We start from the raw sequence: 14,453 nt of genomic DNA, 5'->3' as shown, positions 1-14,453 counted from the left end.
GTGAAGCCCAAGCAACTCGCGGTCGAAGGTGCTGTAACGGCATTCCGGCGGGCGAAGCTGCCGGCTGAAGAACGCCAGTGGTTGCCAAGCACCACGCACCGATTGCTCGTGCACCGCGCACATCGCGTAGTCCGAGGCATCGGTGGTGAGGGCGATCGGTGCATCGGGCACCGGGTGCGCGAGCATGGTGGCGTTGGCCAAGGCGAGCTTCGCGCCCGAGAACGCCGCGTCCATCTGCTCGGTCCAGGTAACGTCACCTTTGCCCGGCTTCCCCTGGAGGGCCTCGTGCAAGGGGCGCAGGAGCTGGGCGATGCGGGGCAGGAACCGATGGTAAACGTTTACCATGCCCAGGAACTCCTGGAGCCCCTTGATCGTGTGGGGGCGCGGAAACCCCTTCACCGCCTCCACCTTGGCCGGGAGGGGGACGGCCCCGTGCCTGGTGACGCGGTGCCCCAAAAAGTCGATTTCAGTGACACCGAACCGGCACTTGGTGGGGTTCACGATCAGGCCGTGCTGGCCCAGACGTTCGAAGAGCGTGCGGAGGTGACGAAGGTACTCTTCGCGGGACGCGCTGGCGACGAGGCTGTCGTCCAGGTAGACGTACAAAAAATCCAAGCTGCGCAAGACGCTGTCCATGAGGCGCTGGAACGCCTGAGCCGCATTTTTCAAACCGAAGGGCATCCGAAGAAATTCGAAAAGCCCGAACGGCGTGATGACAGCCGTCTCCGGGATGTCCTCCGGCCTGACAGGGACCTGATGGTAGCCGCGTACGAGGTCCACCTTTGAAAAGAAGGACATCCCCGCCAACCGGGTGGAGAAGTCCTGGATGTGGGGGACGGGGTAGCAGTCGGGGGTGGTGGCGTCGTTGAGGCGCCGGTAGTCCCCGCACAGTCGCCATCCCCCGCCGGGCTTGGGCACGATGTGGAGCGGGGACGCCCACGCGCTCTCGGAGCGCCGCACGATGCCGAGCCGCTCCAGAGTAGCGAACTCCGCTTTAGCTATGGCAAGCTTCGTCGGCTCGAGGCGGCGTGCCTGGGCATAGGCCGATGGCCTGGCGGTGGGGATGTGATGTTCCACCCCGTGCTTGACGGTCCCCGCCGAGAAGGTGGGCCGCGTGAGGGCCGGGAAACCCGCGAGGAGGCGGGCGAATTCGTCCGCTGCCGGAAGCGTACAGATGAACCTGGCCGGAACGGAACCGCTCAGCAAGCCGCTCAGCGAGCCTCTCGGTGAGCCGCTCTGTGAGCTGCTCAACGGGGCGGGCAGCGCACACGCGAGCGAGCTGAACGTCTCAGCCTGGACAAGCCTTCTGCGCTTTACATCGACCAGTAATCCATTAGCACATAAGAAGTCTGCGCCGAGCAGTGCCATGGGCACGTCGGCCGTAACGAACGACCAACGGAAAACCTGACCTCCGAACCGCAGGGAGAGACAGCGTTTTCCGTACGTGCGTATAGACGTACCATTGGCCGCAAGCAGCGCGGGACCTCGGCCCGCGGTGTGCTTGTCGGACATACCGGCAGGAACGACACTCACCTGCGCTCCCATATCGCACAGGTAACGGCGCCCGGACAAGGTGTCCGTTATGTACAAAAGGCTGTTTGAATTGCCGACGCTCACCGTTGCCACCGAGCGCCGGCTTGCCCGATTCCCGACCTGCCGAATGAGCACGGCGGGCGACACTGCCGAGCCTTGTGGCCGAACCTGGCGTGGAAGAAACACCAGGCGGGCAGCTGCGGCGTCGGAGGCCGCGGTTTTCTTCGCGGCGGCGGCGGTGGTGGTGGGCGGGGCGTGACGGCGGACACGAGGTGCGGTGCATCGGGGAAAGCCTCGGGTGCCTCAGGAGCCTCGGGAGCCTCGGGAGCCTCGAGAGCGGCAACCGCGCCAAGACTCGCCTGCGCTTCCAAAGCCGCGTAGTATTTGTCGGCCTCAGCAGCGAGCGCACGGGGTTCCGTTAACGCGGAACCAGCCAAAGCGAGGCAGACTCGTGCTGGCAGCTGGCGTCGAAACAACGCCCGGAATAGAGCGTTCGGGGTTTCATCGCCCATGAGCGCCAGCATATGGTCCATACGGACCGATGGTCGCATGTCCCCGATCTCGGGGAGGTCGAAGAGGCGATCGGCCCATGCGTCCACCGTAAGGCCGAACGTGGCGAGGAGGAGACGCTTGACCGCCTCGTACTTGCCGTCGGCAGGTGGATCCCTTAGGACCGATATGACGCGGGTGGCCGTGCCGGGCCCGAGGGCGGCGACCACGTGGCAGTACATGGTCTCGTCCACCGTGATGCCTCGAAGTCGGAACTGGGCTTCCGCCTGCAGGAACCAAACTACGGCTTGTGACTCCCAGAATTCGGGGAGCTTGATGGAGACCGCGTTGGTAGCCATTGTTGCGGCGGTTTCGGGTAGTCAGCGACGGCTGACTCGAATATCGGAGGTCACCAATGAAGCACGCGGTGCTACGCGCGTGACTTGCTACCAAGGAGGAAGCGGACAACGCGGTAAGTTTATAGTTCTTTATTCAAAGAGGTCACTGTAGCACTGGCGCGCTCTGGGCTGCGCGCCCGGTGTATATCCTGAGGCCACGCCTACCCCTCGGGCGTGGCCGCCGCCCACTTGGTGCGCGGAATGATGTCACCACGCCAGTGGGCTTTCGTGTACGCCTCAACAGTATATTTATTGTGCATGACATGATTGATATCTGTTCTCGCCAACAAAGACATGTTGGCTTGGTGTTCTTAGATCAAGAAAAGGCCTTCGATACCATTGATCGTTTTTATCTTTTTTCTGTTTTAAGGGGGTTTGATTTTGGGGAAATTTTTATCTCTCACGTACAGTTACTGTATAATAACACTTTTAGTCTACGAAAAGTTAACAACATTTTATGTCAGCCTTTCCTGGCAGGTAGAGGCATTTGTCAAGGTTGCCCTCTTTCCGGCCTCCTGTACTCTCTCGCGATTGAGCCTTTGCTGTTCGGTTGCGTGCACGTCTTCTCGGTTTCCTTTCCCAACCGACGGCGAACCCGTTTAAGGTGATTACTTATGCAGACGACCTTTGTGCAATCATTCACTCGGATGAGGACGTCTTGGCTTTGGTCCAAAGCATTCAATAATTCAGTTTAGCAAGTTCCGGAAAACAACAACAACAACAACAACAACAACAACATGCATTTTAAGGCCATTTCCCCTGCTAGAGCGGGGGTTAGCCTTGCGGTCCCCATGACAATCTTCTCCATCTTGCCCTATTTTCTGCATCTCTCCTTGTTAACCCCCTTGCCCGTATTTCTTCTTCCACCATCTTTAGCCAAGTCTTTCTCGGTCTTCCCGTCCTCTACTTCCTTCTACATTCATTTCCATCACTCTTCTCAACCAGTCACTTTCATCCTTCCTCAACACATGACCAAACCATCTCAACCTGTTCCTCTTCACAGCATCAATCACAGGCTCTATTCCCATCATCTTTCGCAATTCATCATTTGTTTTCCTCTCTCTCAACGATACTCCGCACATCCACCGAACCATTCGCATTTCCACCCTTTCCAGCCTTCGTTGCTGCTCTACATTCATGACCCATATCTCGCTCCCATAAATCATAACACTTCTCACACATGCAGCATACACCTTTCCCTTCAGCTTCAACGACACTCCCCTCCTCATCAGCACGCCACTCAGTTCCCGAAACTTCTTCCATGCACATCTCACTCCAGCAACCGTTGCCGAGTCTGATCCACCTTCTCCATTCAGCATGTCTCCGAGGTAGCAAAATGTTTTCACACCTTCCAGCTTCACGCCGTCTCCAAGATCCAACTCAACATTTCCTCCATCTGCAGCTCCCTCTGTGCACACCTTACATTTCAATGTAGCTGCCACACTGGTTAATGACCCTCTCAGACCACTGCATTTTTGATGAACCCACTCAGCGCACATTGTACATTGAATGGAGTTCACTCCGACATCCTACCTGCACACAGCACATGGCCACTTCCCAGTTCTTTCCACCTCAACACATGCTTTACCACTTGCCATCACCTTCAAGTTCAAGTTCCGGAAAAGTGAATTGGAAAAAGAGCAGAGGTCTCTATCCACTCAAAATGGCGCCACTCCTCTGACTCTACCTGAGCAACTCGAATGGGCATGGGATGGAATATTTTATCTCGGCGTCTTTCTTGGTACTGAAAACTTCATTTTGAAAAACTGGGAATCTCTAATAAATAAAACTGAGAGGCCTCTGCTAAAATGGAAGGGCTTACTCTGTCAACTGTCGTATCGGGGCCGAACCCTCATTATAAATAACCTCGCAGCATCAATGCTTTGGCACGTTTTTATGGCATTGCAGCCCCCGGTTTTTATTCTTTAAAAACTACAATCTATTTTTATGACTTATTTTTGTGGGGAAAGCACTGGCTCAGACCTGGTGTGTTAAACCTACCTGTTGCTGAAGGCGGAGAGGGCCTGATCGCCATTACGAGCAAAGTGATGGCTTTTCGCCTCCTGTCGCTTCGTCGACTGTTGTATACGGACGTCTCGTGGAAGGCCATGGCTCTCTGCCTGCTTCGGCAGGCAGGGAAACTTGGCTACGATCAGGAACTGTTCCTCATTGAAACCAAGAAAGTTGATATTGCATCAGTCCCCCTGTTCTACTGGAGTGTGCTGGAGGCATGGCAGGCGGTTACCGTGCGCCGTGATAACTGTAACTACTCTCTTGAAATATTTTAAAAAGAGCCAATTGTGGCGGACACAGTGTCAGTGGGCAATAATTCCGCGCACCAGTGGGTGGCGCGAGTGTCCGGGCGTGGAAGCGCACCTCGGGCCACGCCCGGAGCAAAGGCGTCACGAGGCGCAGGGTGGAACTGAGATACACGCCCCGCCTTTTGGCCGACCGGCCTCGCCTGGGGGCAAGGCGTGGCCTCGGGACATATATGCGGGCTCGACTTTCGAGCCCACCCAGTGCTTACGTGCGAGCTGTTATTAAAGTGTTTCAGTTTGTACAAAGCGTTGTGGCCTACCTTCTTGGCAAACGAATTGTGTGTGCACAGCACCACACTGGTGACCCCGACTGGTTCAGCCGTAGCTGACCCCTGAACGCGCCATGGCTACCATCGCTGTCGCGGTCAAACTCCCTGAGTTCTAGGAAGCGCAGGCCGACGTTTGGTTTGTGCAGGCTGAAGCTCAATTCCAGCTCCGGGGCATCACGGCGGACGACACCATGTACTACCACGTGGTCGCCGCCCTCAGGCCCGGCACTGCCGCCCGCGTCGTGTCCATCCTTCGGCGCCCGCCGGGCACCCACATGTACGCGGCGCTCAAACGTCTTCTCCTCGCCACGTTCGGGCTCACGGAGGTCAAACGCGCCGACCGCCTCCTGGACCTTCCCGCCCTCGGCGACACACGACCGTCCGTTCGGATGGATTTTATGTTGTCCCTTCTTGGAGACCAGCGCCCGTATTTCCTGTTCCGAGCACTTTTCCTCCGCCAGCTACCTGTGCAGGTGTGGCTTGCACTGGCCGGTTCGAAATTAACGGAACCCCGCGCCCTGGCCAGAGAGGCGGACAAATTTTTCGCGGCCTGCGACACGCGGTCGGTGTACGGTGCTGCCGTAGTGGATCCCGGTGCGAGGCTATAGCGCCCCCTGCTTCCCTCGTGGCCGCTGCTACGCCCCGTCCACTACTGCCGCCGCCACCACCACCACCACCGGCACGGCCGACACGTCAGCCACCACCGCAAACCTGCTGCTACTATCATGCCAGGTTCGGCCGCAAGGCTAGAGCGTGCCGCCCGCCGTGTTCTTTCGACGGGTCGGGAAACGACCGGGCCGGCGCTCACTTGCGGCCATGAGCGTCGGCCATTCCGGCAGCCTCCTGTTCATCACAGACACCTCGTCTGGTCGTCGTTTTCTGTGCGACACGGGAGCGCAGGTAAGCGTCCTCCCTGCCTCCGCATCCGACAAGCAAGCCGCGGGCCGGGGCCCCACCTTGCTCGCTTCCAACGGAACACCCATCCGCACATTCGGGAAGTGTTGCCTCTCGCTGCGGTTCGGAGGGCAGCGCTTCCAATGGTCTTTCGTCACCGCCAGCGTGCCAATGGCCCTGCTCGGTGCGGACTTCCTTTTGTGCGAATGGGCTGTTGGTGGACGTTAAGCGTCGACGCCTCATCCAGGTCGAAACCTTCAGCTCGCTCGCTTGTTCGCTGAGCGGCTCGTTGAGCAGCTCGCTGAGCGGCTCACTGAGCGGCTTACCAAGCGGCCTGCTGAGCGGTTCCGTCCCGGCGAAGTTAGTCTGTACGCTTCCGGCAGCGGACGAGTTTACCCGCCTCCTTGCCAGTTTCCCGGTGCAAACGCGGCCCACCTTTTCAGCGGTGGCCGTTAAAAACGGGGTGGATCACCATATCCCCACCGACGGACCACCGGTCTACGCCCGGGCGTGCCGCCTCGACCTCACGAAGCTCGCCGTGGCGAAAGCGGCGTTCGCCACGCTGGAGCGGCTGGGCATCGTACGGTGCTCCAACAGGCCATGGGCCTCTCCTCTGCACATTGTGCCCAAGCCCGGCGGCGGATGGCGGCCGTGCGGTGACTACCGCCGGCTCAACGACACCACCACCCCCGACCGCTACCTGGTCCCGCATATTCAGGACTTTTCCGCCCGGTTGGCGAAAACGACCATTTTCTCCAAGGTCGACCTCATCCGGGGCTACCACCAGGTCCCCGTACAACAGAACGATGTACCAAAGACGGCCGTCATCACACCTTTCGGCCTCTTTGAGTTCTTCCGGATGCCCTTTGGGTTGAAAAATGCGGCCCAGGCGTTCCAACGGCTCATGGACAGCGTCTTGCGCGACTTGTCCTTCATCTTCGTCGACCTGGACGACATCCTAGTCGCGAGCGCGTCCCGGGAGGAGCACCTGCTCCACCTCCGCACGCTCTTCGAACGCCTGGGCCAGCATGGCCTGATAATCAACCCCGCGAAGTGCCGTTTCGGCGTCACCGCCATCGACTTCTTGGGGCACCACATCACCAGGCACGGGGCCATCCCTTTACCGGCAAAGGTGGAGGCGGTCAGGAGTTTCCCGCACCCCCGCACGATCAAGGGGCTCCAGGAATTCCTGGGCATGGTGAATTTTTATCACCGTTTCGTGCCCCGCGTCGCCCCTGCACGAGGCCTTCCGGGGGAAGCCGGGCAAAGGTGACATCGCCTGGACGGAGCAAATGGCCGCGGCATTTGCGGGCGCAAAGCTGGCCTTGGCCAACGCCACCATGCTGGCGCACCCGCCGCCCGATGCACCAATCGCCCTCACCACCGACGCGGCGGACTACGCGGTGGGCGCGGTGCACGAGCAGTGGGTGAGTGGTGCTTGGCAGCCGCTGGCGTTTTTTCGCCGGCATCTCCACCCGCACGAACGCCGGTACAGCACCTTCGACCGCGAGCTGCTCGGGCTCCACCTGGCGGTCCGACACTTCCGCCATCTTCTCGAGGGCCGCCCGTTCACGGAATTCGTCGATCACAAGCCCCTTGTTTTCGCGATGGCCAAGGTCGCCGAGCCATGGTCGGCCCGGCAGCAACGTCACCTCTCTGCCGTGTCCGAGTACACGATGGACATCCGTCACGTCACGGGTAAGGACAACCCGGTGGCGGATTGCCTTTCCCGGTCCGTCGCACACGCGGTCCACCTCGGGATCGACTATGCCTGGATGGCGGCGGACCAGACCGCCGACCCCGACGTCCAGGCCTTGCAGCCCGCCGTCACGGGCCTCCGCGTCACCTAGGTGCCATTCGACGTCGTGGGCACTGCCCTCTTGTGCGACGTCTCCCTCGGCCGGCCTCGCCCCATCGTGCCCGCTGGCTGGCAGCGCCCAGTTTTTGACGCCATCCACGGCCTGTCCCACCCGGGCACAAAGGCCTCCCAGAAGCTCGTCGTGGCGAAGTTCGTCTGGCATGGCCTCAGGAAGAACGTCCGCGACTGGGCCAGGACATGCCTCGCGTGCCAGCGCGCGAAAGTCCACGGCCACACCCAAGCCCCGTTGGCCCCGTTTAGGGTGCACGAAAGTCAGTTCGACCACGTCCACGTCGACTTGGTGGGACCTCTGTCCCCCTCGCGGGGTTTCACCCACCTCCTCACCATGGTGGACCGCACCACCCGGTGGCCGGAGGCCGTGCCATTGGCAGCGACGGCTGCGGCTGACGTAGCGCAAGCCTTCATCGTCATGTGGGTTGCTCGGTTCAGCTCCCCCTCGGACATCTCGTCCGACCGCGGCCCCCAGTTCACCTCGGGGCTCTGGGGAGCAGCGGCGCAAGGGCTCGGCGTCAAGCTGCACCGCACCACGGCTTACCACCCCCAGGCCAATGGCCTGTGCGAGCGCTTCCATCGCTCAATGAAGGCCGTGCTCCGGGCCAGCCTCCGCGATGGCAGCTGGGCCGACAGGCTCCCCTGGGTCCTGCTGGGCCTCCGGACGGCGCCCAAGGACGACCTGCGCGCATCCTCGGCGGAGCTGGTTTTCGGGCAACCACTGCGGGTACCGGGCGAATTTATCCCCGACTCCACAGCCCCTTGGTCCGCGGCGCAACAGCGCTCCACCCTTCAGGAGACCGCCAGGAGGTTCGCCCCGGTGCCGACGGCACACCACGGTTGCCCGTCCTCCCACGTCGTTCCGGAGCTTCGCACGGCGGAGTACGTTTTTTCAGGCACGACGCCCACCGGGCGCCGCTGCTGCCCCCATATGACGGGCCCTTCCGCGTGCTGGAGACCGGGGACAAGAATTTCACCGTGGACATCGGCGGTACTCCGGATCGTATCTCTGTGGACCGCCTCAAGCCGGCCCACCTCGATCTGGACCACCCCCCGCAAGCAGCTCTGCCTCCGCATCGAGGCCGCTCCCCGGCGGTCAGACCCCCGGCACCCCCCAGCCCCACTACCCCCCAGTCCTGCACGCATCGCCAGGGGGCGTTTCGGCCGGGTCATCCGGCTTCCCCGCAAGCTCACCCTTCAGGTTCGCGGGAATTCTGGGGGGGGGGGGGGGGGGGTCGTGTGTGGCGGACACAGTGTCAGTGGGCAATAATTCCGCACACCAGTGGGTGGCGCGAGTGTCCGGGCGTGGAAGCGCAGCTCGGGCCTGCCCAGTGCTTACGTGCGAAAGTCGAGCCCGCCCAGTGCTTACGTGCGAGCTGTTATTAAAGTGTTTCAGTTTGTACAAAGCGTTGTGGCCTACCTTCTTGGCAAACAAATTGTGTGTGCACAGCACCACACAATCTTTTTAAACCCCATTTTTGAAGAGGTCTGCAGTGATCGTACCTTTATGCAAAAGTTTATTGATGTTGGATACACCAAGGTTCAGGATTTTAGAACCCCTCTTCCTTACAAGTGGAAACCAGCTGCTGAAGTTACTGTGCCTGTGGCCACTGGAGTTAGGTCCATTCGAGTCATTGGGAGGATTTTTCTGTGATTCTGCACTTTTTCAAGCAAACCAGGCTAAAATGAGCTCCACAGGTGGAAGCTGGCCCTCTCTTATCCCACCATCCCTTTCCAGGGCTTTTGCATCATTTTCAAGGTTTCACCTCTTTCCATTTGATGGGAAAATCTTCTGTTTATGGTATGTGTGTCAAAACCCTTGTTCCTGATAGACCCGCAGAATCACACTCGCATTGGAGGATTTCACTGCTTGTTGGCACCCCTTTTTACAGTTTTATCACGTGTTATCCGGGGGCTAGGCTTAGCTTTTACTCATTGTGTTTTTATTTTCGGTTTTAGCATTTCCCACCAGTGTAAAGATGAGTGCCTTTTAGCCAACTATTTGTCCTCTAAGGCGAAGCTTGCTATATACCTGTCGAGGAAACACAAAATGCAAAATGTTTGTGATTCTGTTTCTGATGTTGTTCACCTTTTTAAAACCTTTATCACATCAAGTGTACACGTTGAATTTCAATCCAGTGACTGTACACTGTTTTCGCAGCGGTGGTGTGTGAAGGCATCCTTATGGTGGGTTTTCACGGGACACGCGAACGGTTCGCGAAGGATGCGAATGTCGAAAAAATGGCAAAGTCCAACATTCGTATTTTAGGCTCCAAAAGTTCACCAAACATGCGCGGGGGTTCGGAAGCGTCGTCAATTGTTCGCAGGAGTCGTTTTTTGTTCGGCGGGTATTTCAAACTTTTGAAAACTTACCCCCCAGTCCTGCACGCATCGCCAGGGGGCGTTTTGGCCGGGTCATCCGGCTTCCCCGCAAGCTCACCCTTCAGGTTCGCGGGAATTCTGGGGGGGGCGTGTGTGGCGGACACAGTGTCAGTGGGCAATAATTCCGCACACCAGTGGGTGGCGAAAGTGTCCGGGCGTGGAAGGCGGAAGCGCAGCTCGGGCCACGCCCGGAGCAAAGGCGTCACGAGGCGCAGGGTGGAACTGAGATACACGCCCCGCTTTTCGGCCGACCAGCCACGCCCGGGGGCAAGGCGTGGCCTCGGGACACATATGGTATTTCAAACCATACCATATGTGTCAAACTTTTGAAATTCCCGCCGAACAAAAAACGACTCCTGCGAGCAATTGACGACGCTTCCGAACCCCCCGCGCATGTTTGGTGAACTTTTGGAGCCTAAAATACGAATGTTGGACTTTGCCATTTTTTCGACATTCGCATCCTTCGCGAACCGTTCACGTGTCCCGTGAAAACCCACCTTTATGTGAACTTGTTGATGGTGTTTTTACATTGAATTTATAATTTACCTTTTTGAATTTGCGCAGTCACCTGCCTGTATTTGTTTGATTTACCTTGCACACAACGATTCCGAGCAATAAAGAGGAATAAAATGTCAATGTCTCTCTCTCTCTCTCCCCTACCCTCTCTGTTCCCCCCCCCCGCCCTCTCTCTTTCTCCCCCCCCCCCCACCCTCTCTCTTTCCCCCCCCCCCACCCTCTCTCTTTCTCCCCCCCCCATCCTCTCTCTTTCTCCCTCCCCCTCTCTCTTTCTCCCCTCCTCTCTCTTTCTCCTCCCCTCTCTCTTTCTCCCCCCTCTCTCTTTCTCCCCCACTCTCTCTTTCTCCCCCCCCTCTCTCTTTCTCCCCTCCTCTCTCTTTCTCCCCTACCCTTCTCTGTTTCTCCCCCTCCCTCTCTCTCCCGGACCCTTCTCTGTTTCTCCCCCCCCCCCCTCTCTCTCTCTCTCTCTCCTCTCCTACCCTCTCTGTTTCTCCCCACCCCTCTCTCTCTCTCCCCTCCCCCTCTCTGTTTCTTCCCCCTCTCTCCCTCTCTCCCCTCCCTCTCTCCCATACTCCTCTCTGTTTCTCCCCCTCTCTCCCCTCCCTCTCTCTCCCGGACCCTTCTCTGTTTCTCCCCCCCCCCCCTCTCTCTCTCTCTCTCTCCTACCCCTCTCTGTTTCTCCCACCCCTCTCTCTCTCTCCCCTCCCCCTCTCTGTTTCTCCCCCCTCTCTCCCTCTCTCCCCTCCCTCTCTCCCATACTCCTCTCTGTTTCTCCCCCTCTCTCCCCTCCCTCTCTCTCCCCTACTCCTCTCTGTTTCTCCCTCCCCCTCTCTCTTTCTCCCCCCCCCCTCTCTCTCTCTCTCCTCCCCCCTCTCTCTTTCTCCCCTCCCCCTCTCTCTTTCTCCCACCCCCTCTCTATTTCTCCCCACCCCTCTCTCTTGCTCCCCGCTCTCTCTTTCTCCCCCCCTCTCTGTTTCTCCCCTACCCTTCTCTGTTTCTCCCCTCCCTCTCTCTCTCCCCTACCCTTCTCTGTTTCTCCCCCTCCCTCTCTCTCCCCTACCCTCTCTGTTTCTCCCACCTCTCTCCCCCCTCTCTCCCTACCCCTCTCTGTTTCTCCCTCCTCTCTCTCTCCTACCCCTCTCTGTTTCTCCCCCCCCCCTCTCTCTCTCTCTCTCTCCCCTACCCCTCTCTGTTTCTCCCCCTCTCTCTCCCTCCTCCTCTCTCTCCCTCCCCCCTCTCTCTCCCTCCCCCTTCTCTCTCCCTCCCCTACCCCTCTCTCCCTCCCCTACCCCTCTCTGTTTCTCCTCCTCCTCCTCTCTCTCCCATACCCCTCTCTGTTTCTCCCCTTTCTTCCTTCCCCCCTCTCTTTCTGTCTTCCTCCTCCCTTTCTGCCTTCCCCCTCCCCCTCCCTTTCTGCCTCCCCCCTCCCCCTCCCTTTCTGCCTCCCCCCTCCCCTTCTGCCTTCCCCCTCCCCCTCCCTTTCTGCCTTCCCCCTCCCCCTCCCTTTCTGCCTTCCCCTCCCCACCCTTTCTGCCTTCCACCTCCCCCTCCCTTTCTGCCTTCCCCCTCCCCCTCCCTATCTGCCTTCCCCCTCCCCCTCCCTTTCTGCCTTCCTCCTCCTCCCTTTCTGCCTTCCCCCTCCCCCTCTGCCTTCCCCTCCCCTCCCTTTCTGCCTTCCACCTCCCCTTCCCTTTCTGCCTTCCCCCTCCCCCTCCCTTTCTGCCTTCCCCCCCTCCCTTTCTGCCTTCCTCCTCCTCCTCCCCTTCTGCCTTCCCCTCCCCTCCCTTTCTGCCTCCCCCACCCCCTCCCTTTCTGCCTTCCCCTCCCCTCCCTTTCTGCCTTCCCCTCCCCCTCCCTTTCTGCCTTCCCCTCCCCCTCCCTTTCTGCCTTCCCCTCCCCCGCTCTTTCTGCCTTCCCCTCCCCCGCCCTTTCTGCCTTCCCCGCCCTTTCTGCCTTCCCCTCCCCCGCCCTTTCTGCCTTCCCCTCCCCCGCCCTTTCTGCCTTCCCCTCTCTTCCTTCCCCCTCCCTTTCTGCCTTCCCTCCTCCCTTTCTTCCTTCCCTCCTCCCTTTCTTCCTTCTCCCTCCCTTTCTTCCTTCCCTCCTCCCTTTCTTCCTTCCCTCCTTTCTTTCTTCCCCTTCCCTTTCCCCTTTCCCCTTCCCCTTCCCAACTCTCTCTCTCACACCTCCCACCCCCTCCCTTTTTCTCGATTTAGCCATTACCTCTGCTGGTACCTTTGGTGGTATAAAAAAAGCCATATTTGCAAAAGAAGAGGCCATTTGGCCCATCGTGCCTGACCGTACCCGGGTTGGATTCATCAAGTGATTTCTTGAAATGTACTTATTTTCGATGTACCTCATCTAATTTAACATGATCATGCTCAAAATCTATTGATTTTAAGCATTCATTTGTGATATTAAGCGTTAGGTATGAATTATAAGAATTGTTTGAAAAACATATTGTATACCACCTCTAAAACCGACACCACTACACCGTTCAGAAAGGACAAACATGAAACAATTAATCTCTAATATAAAACATTTATATTTACGAAAAATAAAGAATATAAGAGAAAACATTAAAATAAAATGTCACGTAAGTTGATATTAAATCAGTCTAAATAAACAAAATAGATGCTGGAAAGCAAGTTTGTTAAAATGGAAACTGTTAATCACATGAGCAGCCAATGGAAGCCCAAGCGGCGCTGTGGAGCTCGTCGCCGCCATCATGGCGTCCGCGTTGGAGCAGTTTGTGAGCAGCGTCCGACAGCTTTCCTCTCAGGGTGAGCCTGAACGAGTGATATGTTCGTTCTTTTTCCTGCAGGCTTGTTTTGCAGATGGTTTCCAGCATCGTATTGTTTTTACGTGAGCTTGTTGTCGTCAATGTGAGAATAGCGTGGGTTTTCCGAGTCGTGAGCCTGAGGTACAAATCTATCTAGTCGAGGCGATCAATCTTCACTCTAAATGCGCCGAGCTGATGGTTTTCCCTTTTATTCATTTTCTTAGCTCACCTGGAACATAGGGCAGGTGAGATATTAGCATCATGCGGTGTCCGTGTGTCAGTGAGTCGGTATGTAAACAATTGGATCTTCCTCTTTAAAACTGCACACACGGTTTCGACATAACTTAGTAGGAATAGTCTCTGCATGGCGGAATTGTGCGATCACAAGTTTGTTCAAACCATGGGCTAATTTACATATTTCGTGGGCCCAACAACACCTACCAGTGGTTCCCTGGTTCATCCAGTGAGCCAAGGCAAGGCCCCGATTTTCTTGTATTGATGTGACATTTCCTCGATGGTCACATTTTATAACTGGCTAAATGCATTACTTCCTGCGGAGTAAAACAAATTTGTCGAACAAATAAATTACAACTTGTCTGTACAAATATTCAAAATGGTGTGTGTGTGTGTGTGTGTCGGTCGGTCGGTCAATCTGCCTTTGTGTGTGTGTCAGTCAATCTGCCTTTGTGTGTCAGTCAATCTGCTTTTGTGTGTGTGTGTCAGTCAATCTGCATTTGCGTGTGTGTGTCAGTCAATCTGCCTTTGTGTGTGTGTGTCAGTCAATCTGCCTTTGTGTGTGTGTGTGTCAATCTGCCTTTGTGCGTGTCAGTCAATCTGCCTTTGTGCGTGTCAGTCAATCTGCCTTTGTGTGTGACAGTCAAGTGTGTGTGTGTGTGTGTGTGTGTGTGTGTGTGTGTGTGTGTGTGTGTGTGTGTGTGTGTGTGTGTGTGTGTGTGTGTGTGTGTGTGTGTGTGTGTGTGTGTGTGTGTGTGTGTGTGTGTGTGT

The 14,453-nt window shown here is 57.4% G+C and overlaps 1 protein-coding gene across 1 annotated transcript in view; it reads left to right on the top strand.

Annotated features, from left to right (window-relative positions):
- Positions 1-13,299: 13,299 nt before the first annotated feature.
- The window catches only part of COPS3 (COP9 signalosome subunit 3), a 72,492-nt gene continuing 71,338 nt past the window's right edge, over positions 13,300-14,453 (top strand). Inside the window, exon 1 of the mRNA XM_068126466.2 lies at positions 13,300-13,449. Coding sequence (XP_067982567.2) covers positions 13,395-13,449 — 55 coding nt within the window. The 5' untranslated portion in view covers positions 13,300-13,394. The remainder of the gene's footprint in view (positions 13,450-14,453) is intronic.

Source organism: Myxine glutinosa, chromosome 10 (assembly GCF_964187855.1).
Source record: "Myxine glutinosa chromosome 10, kmMyxGlut1.1, whole genome shotgun sequence".
Classification (NCBI taxonomy): domain Eukaryota; kingdom Metazoa; phylum Chordata; class Myxini; order Myxiniformes; family Myxinidae; genus Myxine; species Myxine glutinosa.
The sequence above is the reverse complement of the archived record's forward strand: the minus strand, read 5'-3'. Positions and strand labels throughout refer to the sequence as shown.